Raw genomic sequence first — 11,912 nt, forward strand, 5'->3', positions numbered from 1 at the left:
GTTTTGTGTCCGATGTTTTATTGTCTTTTCCATTGATGTAAGATGTTTTGTTATCTTTTCCAACTAATGTAAGATCACATAACGTGCTTTCATTGATTCGTGTAGATTCTTTCTTGTGTAATGGTCTAAAATTTTAACCTTATGAATTTTTAAGTTTATAACCATCTTTAAGCAATATCTTGAAAAAAAAAACGTGTTTTTTTTATCCCACATTAATTGGGAGGAGAACAATCGTTATAAGGGTAGCAAGTGTTTTAAAAACTTTGAAGGTAAGCTCAGAGAAGACAATATCTGCTAGCTGTGGGTTTGATATCTGCTAGCTGTGGGTTTGAATCGTTACATCCACCCATTCACTGAGTCTGATATCATATGTATACTAAAACAACTGAAATATGAATGAGACAAACTTTGACCATTGTATCTTATTCTTTACTTTTGGTATTCAATCAAAATATACAATCACAAGAACGTGCAAGGAAAATGATGAGAAAAAGATATTGACCTCATTGAATACACACAAAATTCAAAGCAGAACTCAACCCACAAAAAAAAATGACTAACACGAGATGGTAGAAAACAATGAAGGCAAGGCCTTCTTTCAGGGGAAAACATAGCTTCAAATAAGAAAATCTTGGGTTGGATGCAGACCTTCCAATATTTAATGCTGTGTTCTATCTAATCTTACAACCTGATAAACAAGCAGAGCCTCTTCCACAACTCTAATAACATGTCTGATATCATCGGTAGCCGCCGTACGGTGGCTGTTGAGGGGCATAGCCACCAGCACCCATCATCGGGTTGTATACACCAGGCACATTCGCTCGAGGTTGCTGCATCTGGATTCCGTGTTGCACCATACCCATATTCATCCCCATGCCACCCATGGGTTGATTCATGCCTCCATATCCTCCTCTCATACCCATGCCCATGCCAGGATTGGGGTTCATACCCATTCCCATTCCCGGACCCGACATTGCGTTTGGAGGTGGCCTTAGTGCACTCGCACCAGCTCGGCCGATCCCGGAACCAGATCCCATAGCTTTACCCATGTTAATGGTAGACATCACTGGAGCTGTACTAGGCTTCTCCATCCTTTTCTCTTTCCTATTGAGGGCTTCAAAATCAACACCAATATCCGCCAATGGGTTTGTTTTAGCTGCACATGGAGAATTTATGATTCAAAAAGATGAACAAGGAAGAACTACGATGTATTTTTTCAAAACAATCCAGTAAGTCGAAGTGACGTAATGAAATCGAGGGGGAAACTCACGTCCAGATATGTTTAAATTGACAAGCCCTCGGTTTAATGTGTCGGTCCATACTGTAGACTTGGTCTCGAACTTGTTCTTTGAAGGTTGAGATGCATTTGATAGCGATCCAGATGGAGGAATTTGCTGGGAAGCCATGGATGTATAGTTTCCTGCTTGAAAACTACCCATAACATCAGGGTTAGATACGTTAACAGGAAAATTAGGGGCTTGGTAAGACACTTGAGAAGCTACTGGAGCTATAGAGGCGTGTGGCGGATTGAAGTTCCCACTAGGAAGCTGAGCAGGCGGTTGAGTAGTTTGAAGTGCGACATGAGAACTCGTGGGAGCTACTGAACCATCCTGAGAATATCCAAAATTGTTGGGATGTGTACTAGGTCCAGCATTTGGAGGAACCATATATGAATTGACATGTGTCGGTGCACTTCCCGGAACCATGAACATCCCATTGTTAAACTCTCTCCCGGGTTCTGTTGGAGTTTGAAAACTTACGGGAGCTACGTTTCCATGTTGCTGATAAGTCCCCAAGTTATTAGAATTTGGCTGTGCAGGCAAGCCAGATACAGCTTGTTGGCTGTTTGATACTGTGAATGCAGGCTGTGAAACAACAGCAGGTAAAGGTTCAGGAGGAGGAAGGAGATCAGCTAGTACACCAATATTTTGATGTTGCAGAGACTCTTCACGAGGCTGCGGAAAATTCGGTTGGGGTTGAACGGGGATGTTCGGTGTGGAATAAGTTGCTACAGAAAATGATTCCCCATGCTGGACATGTGCTTGATCTTGGACATCAGAGGAAGAAATGGCTTTAAAAGGCGAGTCACCGAATGCGTCTTCGAAAGTCTGTGTGAGCATAATAAGTTGAAAAATATCAATCTCTGCCAGTAAAAAATAATTGATCTACAATCCAACTTTACAAGGTAAGAGTCGGCCCAAATTAAATTTAGATCTGAGAAATCTGAAATTTCTTTACTTATTATGCCATAAATATGTAGCCTCACAGTTAGCTTGTAACCGTCAAAGTCCACCGCTAGCAGATATTGTCCTCTTTGGGATTTCCTATCTGGGTTTTTCTTAAAGGTTTTAGAACGTGTTTGCTAGGGAGAGATTTCCACCCCCTTATAAGGAATGTTTCGTTTCCCTCTCCAACCGATGTGGGATCTCACTAGAGGTCTAACGTCCTCGCTGGCACGCCGCCCTGTGTCTGGCTCTAATACCATTTGTAATAGCCCAAGTTCACTACTAGCAAATATTATCCTTTTTGGGTTTTCCCTTCCGGTTTTTCCTCAAGGTTTAAAACACGTCTGCTAGGAAGAGGTTTCCACACCCTTATAAGGAATGCTTTGTTTCCCTCTCCAACTGATGTGGGGTCTCACAATCCATCCCCCTTGGAGGCCCGACGTCCTCGTTGGCACACTGCCCGGTGTCTGACTCTAATACCATTTGTAACAACCCAAGTCCACCGTTAGCAGATATTGTCCTCTTTGGACTTTTCCTTTCAGGCTTCCCCTCAAGGTTTTAAAACGCGTCTACTAGGGAGAGGTTTCCACACCCTTATAAAGAATACTTCGTTCCCCTCTACAATCGACGTGGGGTCTCACAAAGCTATATCTACCAAAACCAGGTATAACATGCACTCAGCAATGCCACAAATAAAAGTGATGAGAAAACAGCAAATCATGAGTTCATGAGAGCGAGAAAATTGCATACATAAGCATGACATAAGCAAAACAGAGATCAGTTCAAAATCATTTCAATGCCTCAATATTACCTGATTTTGAGCATGGTATCCCACAGCAGAGCTTGTCTGAACATGACCCTCATAGTCTGCAGTTGATGTTACTGGCCCAACAGGCACTAAGGCCAAGGAGTCTAATAAATTTGTCTCTAAATTGCTTGTGGCAGGTGGAGCAGCTGAAATAAGAAATGGAAAGAGATATTAAGTGCAAAGTACAAATAAATATCAAAAGAAAGTACTAACACAAGTATAATTTGTAACAGCCCAAGCCCGCTAGTAGATATTATCCGTTTTGGTCTATTACGTATCACCGTCAGCCTCACAGTTTTAAAACGCGTCTATTAGGGAGAAGTTTCAACATCCTTATAAAGAAGGCTTCGTTTCCCTATCCAACCAATGTGGGATCACAATCCATCTGGGGGCCAACGTTCTTGATGGCACATTGTCTGGTGTCTGGCTCTGTTACCATTTGTAACAGCTCAAGCCCCAAAGAGGACAATACCTCCTAGTGGTGGGCTTGGGCTGTTACAAATGGTATAAGAGATCCGAGGCACTGGTCGAAATAGGGCTAAGAAGCTCATGGATGGAAGTGCCCATTGCAATCTAACCCTTTTTACTAAGTAACGATGAGGTGCGGTATAGAAAATCAGGTGCTTCCCATACCTGCAACTGAACCACGGGGGTCGAATTCATCAGAACCATCAAGTCCCTGGGTAGGTGGAGATGCAGCAGTTCCATGAGTCGTTAGCTGGCTTTGAGTACTGGATGTGGGTGGGGGAAATGCTCTCGGAGCAGCAGTCGGTGGAGCCTCAACATCTCTGCTTATAGATACAATATCCCAATTGAATGAATGGGCGAACAAGACGAAAGAAAAAAAGCAACGGTCATATTTTCGAAACAAAATTAGCACCTTTGACTTTGCACATTGCTTTCAGATTCAGTCACAGCTTCTTCGTAACTAGGTGGAGCACCAATATTCTGTTCTGAAAATTTACGTTCAAGCGGCCTATGAAAAATTCAAAATTAACAGTGCCACTAAACCGCTTCCTCATCGGATAAATATAAAACGAACAATGAAATTAAATGATTAAAAACTAACCTTTCATCCTGAGATGGCTCGTTCGCTCTTGTATCATTGTTGCTGCAAGAAACACAAGAGGCAAAGAAATGAGAGCTAAGAAAATAAGCGCTTTCCAGGAAAATTATACATATATCAAACTTCATACTGTCAAAAAACATATAATGGACTTTACTAATATAACATCAGCATATTATATCTGCAGCAGGTGCATACCGAGAAGAAACTTGACCATCGTCATATGTACGTTCTCCATTTCTGTCAGAGCTCCGGCTCCTTGAACCATACTGATAGTCATCAACGCTTCGGCTTCTTCCTCGATAATCATCATCCCTATAACCATCTCTATTATAGCGGTCTTCATAATCACGACCATATGAATCCTCATTTCCACCGGAACGATCATCTCTAAAACCATATTCTCTTTCCCTCCCATAAGAATCGACATTTCTGTCTCCATCACGGCTTCCGTATCGTCCTTCATAGCGGTCGTCATATGCTCCTGCACTTGGTCTATACATACTGCCCATAGATGCTGCACTGTGAAACCTATGTAGCATCATTAAAGTCATAAGAACAGTAGTAGTTATTAAGTTTTTAAAACTATTCCATGAAAGCTTAAAGAACATTTCTATGCAACATAATTGTGAGTACATAAAACGAAATAACCTTAGTGTCTGAAATGATGAATTGGCACTAATAAATATGATTACTGGCGCAATAAGTAGGGACAAACTAAGAAAAATGAAAAGAATGAAGAATCGACAAATATATAAATTAACCGAACGTCGAGAGCAGACTCACTTGTCCTTATTAGCAGCAGCTTTCTGTCTGACCTCAACAATCCTCTCTTTATCATTTACAAGGGCAACAAGATTTTGCGATTTCTTTCTAACATTGTTACCCTGATCCCTCCCGCTTGAGTCAATGTATTGAAAATTAGATAAGGTCTGTCGTACAAAAGATGCCCGATGAATCAAGAGAGAGTAATCACATTTCAGGAAGATCAGAGAGCTGAGTAGTTATAGCTGTCAAAGTGAATTGAGAGAGAGAAACGTACTGATATCTGATAGACATGTTCTCTGATGTCATCTATGACACGCTCCGACCCATGACCCACCAAGTACTCCAAAACAGTCAAACCCTGAGAAAGATACAAGTTTGGGTAGGAATATAAGGACTAGGAATGCATAAAAAGCTTCCGTATCAAAATGGAAAGGTTAAGTTTGTTAAATCGTCGAAATACAATAATCCTAAAAGTGGAAACAAAAAGGGAAAACGGCTAACCTTGTAAACATGCCTCCAATTCTTGCCAGTATCGTTAATCCGCTTCCAGATTACTCCCATAATCATTTGATATTCATGACTGCATGGACATTTGGAATAAGTTCTCCCCTGGTGTAGAATATTCAATCTAAAAGCATCTACAAAAGCAAGCCTATGCTTACTAATTTCGAGTTGCCTGTGCTATATCTGCAAGAAGTGATCCATGAGGACCCCAAGGCTCGTTGCTAGTGGCATCCAAAACCTGAAAAAAGAAGGTAAAAACAGCGTTCCATATAAGTCTGCGTGCATAAAACCCTTACTACAAAGTTTTCTTATAGAACTTCGAGAAGTCTAAATCACAATGTCACAGTATAACTTTTTTGTTAATTAAGTCATGTAGCATCCATAGCTAAGAAATTTCTTCGGTCCCCTAAAAATTGTGCATCAATTACGTTTCTTGTAACAGCCCAAGCCCACTGCTTGCAGATATTGTCCTCTTTGGGCTTTCCCTTTCGAGCTTCCCCTCAAGGTTTTAAAATGTGTCTACTAAGGAGAGGTTGCTACACCCTTATAAAAAATGCATCGTTCCCTCTCCAACCAATGTGGGATCCCACATTTCTATTTCACCTAAGGGCTATCATCGAGGACATAAGTGATAAATGAACAAAAACACTTTCTTTCCTTAAGAAAAACAAATAAATACTTGAGTCTAGACAAGATCACGTCGGGGGGAAGAAAAGAAGAGAAACAGAGGACTTGAAAGGCATACCTTCTGCTCTATTTTTGGAATTTTGAGCACGGTCTTATTGACCTCTCGCTTTCTGCAATAAAAGATAGAGGGATCCTATTAGGAAAACCTAATGCATAAAGTTAAATTTACATGATCAATGAATAAAAATGAATTTTGACAGGGCAAGAATATAGCTTACAAGTCCCTAACAGTTTGATCGAAGGCCTTCTTCATCCTAGCTGGTAATTATCAATTACAGAAACAAGCAGAAGCGCCCCTAGTTCCGCTGTTGAATTAAACAGAAGTTCTTGTTAGTCTATGCAGTAATTACACACATACAAAACGATCCCAATATTAAAATATATAATATGTAAAAGTTCAAACTCGAGAAGAAATATAGCAATAAGAATAAGATGATAATTGGGCCATACATCAATGGTTGTGATCTGATTAGGTGAAAAAGTGGATGAAATTGGCTACATTCCATGCTGCAAATGAATGTCGTATGGAAGATTACAATGGACGACAGCTTTCGGAAATGTGCGTTTTCTCACAATAGCCGTTACCCATCTAACCTCGTGACAATCATATTAGCTCACAAGAATCCGACCACAAAGTGTCAAGCTCTAAACGAAAGTGTAACGAACACTAAGCTAGGAGGGTAAGGTTCTTGTCAAATTCTCTACACCTAACCTGTTCACATTGCACCACTTGGAAACAACATTTCACCTAACAAGATAAGACCTTCCACCTTCCTCAACAACAAAAGTTGCTCATGATTCAAGAAAGTCCAACTCTTAACATGTTATTGACCTGCCTCCTCTATAACAACCCAAACCCACCACTAGGCTAGATATTATCCTCTTTGAGCTTCCCCTTCCGGTTATCTCCTCAAGGATTTAAAACGCGTTTGCTAGGGAGAGATTTCCACACCCCTTATAAAGAATACTTCGTTCTCCCCCCCCCAACCAATGTGGGATCTCACAACCTCACTCCCCTGCAACTAACGCACCCACTTTTGAGCTAATGTTCTTATTCTAAGCCCTATTATTAATAAACAATGTCTTAATCAGCAATGTAAAGGATCTGAACTGGGAGGTGGCTAAATGCTTGACCGATTTACACAACAACCGGAAAATTAAATGAATCTTCCCCATCAAGATATTCACAACCAGCTGCTAAAAGTAATTATCTCAATACGAATACAGAACCAACAGATCTATGACCAATGAAACAAAAATAAAAAAAATACGACAAATCAGATAAACCCGGCTAGAAAAGGGGGGAAAAAAAATCCTATACGACACAATTATTACCAGCAATTTCACGTGTTCAAAGCAATTAATGGGGGTTAAAATCTGGGAAAAGGCTATTGCAAAATCAACAATCTAAGAACAAAGCAAACGAGATGATATCGGAAACAACGGAAAAGCGTGGGAGAAGAAGAATCTTACAAGACTAAGGACGCAAAAGAGGTAGCCGAATGAACTGTTTGAGAAGCCAACCAGAAATCGAAGAACAAGAGAGGTGAAGTAGATCTGAATCAAAACCCAAGAGCTAAAACCTGGATTGAATCGAATCGAACAAATGGGCACCTGATTGAATCGACTGCGGTAAGTGGATTTGAAAGCAGAAGCCCGATCTGAGGATTGAAAGAAGACGATTCTGGAATTCGCTCGAAGCTGGAAAGAATGGAAGAGGATAGAGAGAGATTTCTCTCTGTTTCTCGCTGTTGAGAATCTGAGAGAGAGAGAGAGAGAGAGAGAGAAGAAATGGGAAAAAATTAGGAGAAGACAGCGCAAGTAGCACAGCTACACGCAGGGAATCATAAAAGCCAAAACCCAAATGGGTTCTCAAAAATCAAACGCATACTTGTTTTATTGTATTCAAATTTCAACTTCCACAATGTAATCAACCTTGCATCTCACGTCCATCCATGGTCAACTCACCTCATCATTTTAATTTTTCTTCCCACCTTCAAAGCTCATCCAATATATACATATACATATACATATATATGTATATATATCTTCTCCTACTGAATTCTTACTAAATTTATTTGAAGTTGTTGAAGTAATAAATGGCAATGAATGCATCATTGAAATCCAAAGATAAAAGATTTGATATTAAAAAAGTAAAATTGAAAGAGTTGTGCTCAGGAATTTGGTGAGTGAGAAGAAAAGATTTAAAGAATAAAGAAAAAGTAAGGTATAAAGTATAAAAATCATCACTTTAAGAGTAAAAAAGTGATCCTAAAAGGACAAAGAATCACAGTTTGGCACAACAATATCATGATTCAACATATTTTGTATCATTATCATTATTCAGTTTCTCCAAAATACAACAAAAAATTATGATCATATTCAATTTTAGTGGAGGTATTGTCAATCAATCTAATGAACAACGTCAATTCCTAAGATAGAAAGATTTTTACCTACTTTGTTTCACAAATCAAATGTAAATCTAGATAAGAGAAGAAAAATTGATGTTCGTGTGTTAATGTAACAGCTTACGCCCACCACTAGCATATATCGTCTGTTTTAGCCGGTTACATATTGTTGTCAGCTTCACAGGTTTAAAACATATTTACTATGGAGAGGCTTCTACACATTTATAAGGAAGGTTCTCTTCCTCTCTCCAACCAATGTGAGATCTCACAATCCACTCATTCAGGTGGAGAATGGAACAAAACATTTCTTATAAAAGTGTGGAAACAAGCCCAACGGATAATATCGGCTAACAGTGGCCTTGGGATGTTATAGTTAATCATCTCCGTTACAATATCCACAATTATGAGCTCGAAAGTACTTTTCCTTAGCGTCGACCAAGTGGGTCTTGTTTGAGAACGACTTGATTCAACTCTAACCCGAATGTTTTTTTTCAAAATATTTGATAATTCCTACAAATTCAACAAAGAAAGGTGTGAAAGTCATCAATTAAACTTCAAAAGTATCATAAATAGGCTCTAAAAATAGCCCACAAATGTGCCAATAGATATCAGAATTTGGACCAAGTTCTATTAACAATACAGTACAAATTTGGACACGAAGGGGATGAAGGTTTGGCTTGAAGAGCCCAAACAAGAAGCCCTTTTAGCCTTTCTATTCTATTAAAAGGCCCGATCAAATTCACGAAACAATATTAGACACGAGCTAGATCTTCTATAAAATTAACGTTTTTCTTTAACAAGTCAAGCCATTTGGAATTTTGCAGGTACCCTCTTTTTATGCTTAAAGATCGACAACGAACAGGCGTCAAGATGATCAAATTTCAATAGACAAATTAGAATAGATAATACTCTCGTGGTTAGAGACGAGCACTCTAATCTTGACCATAGAATCAAAGAAAAGATTTAAAAAACGAAAAGTTTAGAACGAGGACACCTACTTTTGGAAGTTTGGGGGCAAAACTTATGCTATTTTCCCACACCTAAAACCAACCAAATCATTATTTTGATTCAATTTTTCTATTAGAATAATGTAACGACAATACTTTTCATACACGTACCTGTCAAAACCGTTACTTAAAAACATAAACAATGCTTTGGAAACAAGTAAAAATTCATATCAAAATTTAGAATTTGGATTCGACATCTGATGATCCCAACATTTTTGTATGACATGATCCCGTTACATGTTTGACTTGAAGTGTGCTTCTAAAAGTGGGGATTGTCCCCTACAAATCAACATGAGTCATTTTAACATGTTTTGTCTTCACTCACATGTTTTTTTATAAAATTCTTAGGAGATCACGTGACATAAACTTCCTTAAAGGTAAAGTCAAACGGGCTTAACTTTCGATTTTCTATAATAAAAGAAAAAATACAAAAATTGTATTGCTCACCAGGCTAGCAAGAAAACAACATATTGTAATTTTTATATGGCCACCTTGGTGTGAAATGTCTAAAATACCCTTAGTGACTTTTTTCTTTCATTTTTTACTCAAAAGAATTGTTCAAAGAAATTGTTTCAATTTTTTTTAATATGCATTATTGAATTTGGTAATATGGATTTCTGGTACCCAAATTATGAACGATTGAGTTATGTTCATATCGGTGTTTTAAATATATTATCAGTAATAACTTAAGCTACGTTGAACGAAGCCGAGTTGATCCAGCTATGAGAGTACCTGCCCCCACAAACTTCCAGCAAACATGTGTTCTTATCAAAATGACTTAACTCCAAGTTAATGCATTTCATATATTTTAAATTTTGTTTGACTTTTCCTTATTTTGCTTCTCAAATCATCCATCCCTTTATTTATATATCAACTTTTGTTCATTTTTTCTTCCATTCACATGTTAGGTTCAATCATTTGATATCATTTCAATATTGTTAGGTATTAGGTTTAAAAAAAAGATTAAAACTTTCATATTTTATGAGATAAAGGGTCGGAAATGATGTTTTTATTAACGAAATACTTGTCAAAGTACAAAGAATCAAGATAAGGATGAAATTTTGAAGAATAGTTCGTCTCTGCTTCGAGAATGTTTAGTTAACTTCAATAATATATGTATGAGCCGGGGTAGAAAAGGCTTTTCCATCTACGTCTGTAACGACCCAGATCCACCGCTAGCAATATTGTCTTCTTTGGGCTTTCCCATTCGACTTTCCCTCAAGGCTTTAAAACGTGTCTGCTAGGAGAAAATTTTCACACTCTTATAAATGTGATGTCCCTACTTCCTATTTCAATCATGGATATTTGGAAATGGATATGACTTGAAAGCCACTCCAAGTCCCTGCACAATGATAGTATTGGACATATGAATCATGGGTTGTCCCCAACAACGCAACCTTGTACGACAATTCAATGTCTTCCCACAAAACCAGACAGCTTGAGTGGTTAGATGAACGGTCAAACATCAAAATTTAATAGTAAATGGTTTGGAAATGGATGAAAGAGAGAAGAAATTGGCACCATAATGAAATAAATAACCCAAATTGAACACAAAATCCCAAATCTTACACAAATGCGCACTTAATCTATTCACAAATGAGATAATTTAAACAAATAACAAAAGGCTTCACTAAATAAAATCACAAACAATCAATAATCTTCTGCAATTTCCAAGCCCTGCCATTGATGCGTATTGAACCCTTGAAGCCACTTAATAAGATGATATGGAAGATGGCAACAAGAGAAGAACATGCAATCTGGTCCAATCTATGAGTGTTTGAATAGTGATGTGTTCTTGCGAATGGATCCTTATTATTCAATGGGCTGAATTCTCCACCTTTAACTATTTCACTAATGAAGCCTTTATTTATTCCGCTATTGAAAAGAAAACCTGTGGAAATGTTAATAAGATCATTAGAATTGTGATAGAAATNTGATGGGGAAATGAAAGTTGATGAGTTGGGAGGGAAGATTTACTTACAAGATTGGGGTTGAACTTTTTTAGAGCTTAATATGGTGGAGGTGGCGGCGGCGATGCGTAAATGTAGACGGGGGGTGGTGACTTCACGGGTGGTGGGGGAGATTTGTAATAGTATGGGGGAGGAGGAGAAGGTGAAGGAGGGGGAGGAGATTTGTAATAGTATGGTGGAGGAGGTGATGGAGATGGTGGTGGTGGGGACTTGTAGTAGTATGGTGGAGGAGGTGATGGAGATGGTGGTGGTGGGGACTTGTAGTAGTATGGTGGAGGAGGTGATGGAGATGGTGGTGGTGGGGACTTGTAGTAGTATGGTGGAGGAGGAGAGTAGACTGGAGGTGGGGGTGACTTGTAGTAGTATGGCGGGGGAGGAGAGTAGACTGGAGGTGGTGGTGATTTGTAGTAGTATGGAGGGGGTGGAGAGTAGACCGGAGGAGGTGGTGACTTGTAGTAGTATGGCGGGG

At 38.9% G+C, this 11,912-nt stretch overlaps 2 protein-coding genes across 5 annotated transcripts in view; both read right to left on the reverse strand.

Moving 5' to 3' along the window:
• Nucleotides 1-396: 396 nt before the first annotated feature.
• Nucleotides 397-8,032, reverse strand: LOC111470693 (clathrin interactor EPSIN 2-like). Of its 4 annotated transcripts, none has more exons than XM_023116274.1 (15): nucleotides 7,950-8,032; nucleotides 7,532-7,817; nucleotides 6,277-6,363; nucleotides 6,117-6,168; nucleotides 5,530-5,609; nucleotides 5,369-5,447; nucleotides 5,142-5,225; nucleotides 4,886-5,031; nucleotides 4,298-4,630; nucleotides 4,103-4,144; nucleotides 3,914-4,009; nucleotides 3,667-3,821; nucleotides 3,037-3,179; nucleotides 1,271-2,108; nucleotides 397-1,156 (listed from the first exon to the last, which is right to left on the reverse strand). In XM_023116274.1, the coding sequence occupies exons 3-15, from the start codon at nucleotides 6,309-6,311 to the stop codon at nucleotides 738-740; spliced, it is 2,502 nt and encodes an 833-aa protein (XP_022972042.1). In that variant the 5' UTR covers nucleotides 6,312-6,363; nucleotides 7,532-7,817; nucleotides 7,950-8,032; the 3' UTR covers nucleotides 397-737. The 4 variants fall into 4 exon arrangements, with proteins under 4 accessions (XP_022972042.1, XP_022972043.1, XP_022972041.1 ...); XM_023116275.1 differs by lacking the exon at nucleotides 7,950-8,032 and having other exon boundaries at nucleotides 7,532-7,565; nucleotides 7,673-7,919; XM_023116273.1 differs by lacking the exon at nucleotides 7,950-8,032 and having other exon boundaries at nucleotides 7,532-7,919.
• A 2,946-nt stretch (nucleotides 8,033-10,978) lies between these two features.
• The window catches only part of LOC111470756 (extensin-2-like), a 4,398-nt gene continuing 3,464 nt past the window's right edge, over nucleotides 10,979-11,912 (reverse strand). Inside the window, exons 3-4 of the mRNA XM_023116356.1 lie at nucleotides 11,455-11,912; nucleotides 10,979-11,364 (exon numbers count right to left, since the gene is read on the reverse strand). The exon at nucleotides 11,455-11,912 is cut by the window's right edge and continues 858 nt beyond it. Of these exons, the coding sequence (XP_022972124.1) occupies nucleotides 11,482-11,912 (431 nt within the window). The 3' untranslated portion in view covers nucleotides 10,979-11,364; nucleotides 11,455-11,481. The remainder of the gene's footprint in view (nucleotides 11,365-11,454) is intronic.

This window comes from Cucurbita maxima, unplaced genomic scaffold (genome assembly GCF_002738345.1).
Source record: "Cucurbita maxima cultivar Rimu unplaced genomic scaffold, Cmax_1.0 Cma_Scf00047, whole genome shotgun sequence".
Classification (NCBI taxonomy): Eukaryota; Viridiplantae; Streptophyta; class Magnoliopsida; order Cucurbitales; family Cucurbitaceae; genus Cucurbita; species Cucurbita maxima.

Coding starts and splice junctions, on each gene's coding strand:
- LOC111470693 (XM_023116274.1), bottom strand. CDS start 6,311: ATGAAGAAGGCCTTCGATCAAACTGTTAGGGACTT. Junction 6,169..6,276: donor GATCAAACTGTTAGGGACTT/GTAAGCTATATT, acceptor CTTTTATTGCAG/AAAGCGAGAGGTCAATAAGA. Junction 5,448..5,529: donor GCACAGGCAACTCGAAATTA/GTAAGCATAGGC, acceptor ATGTCCATGCAG/TCATGAATATCAAATGATTA.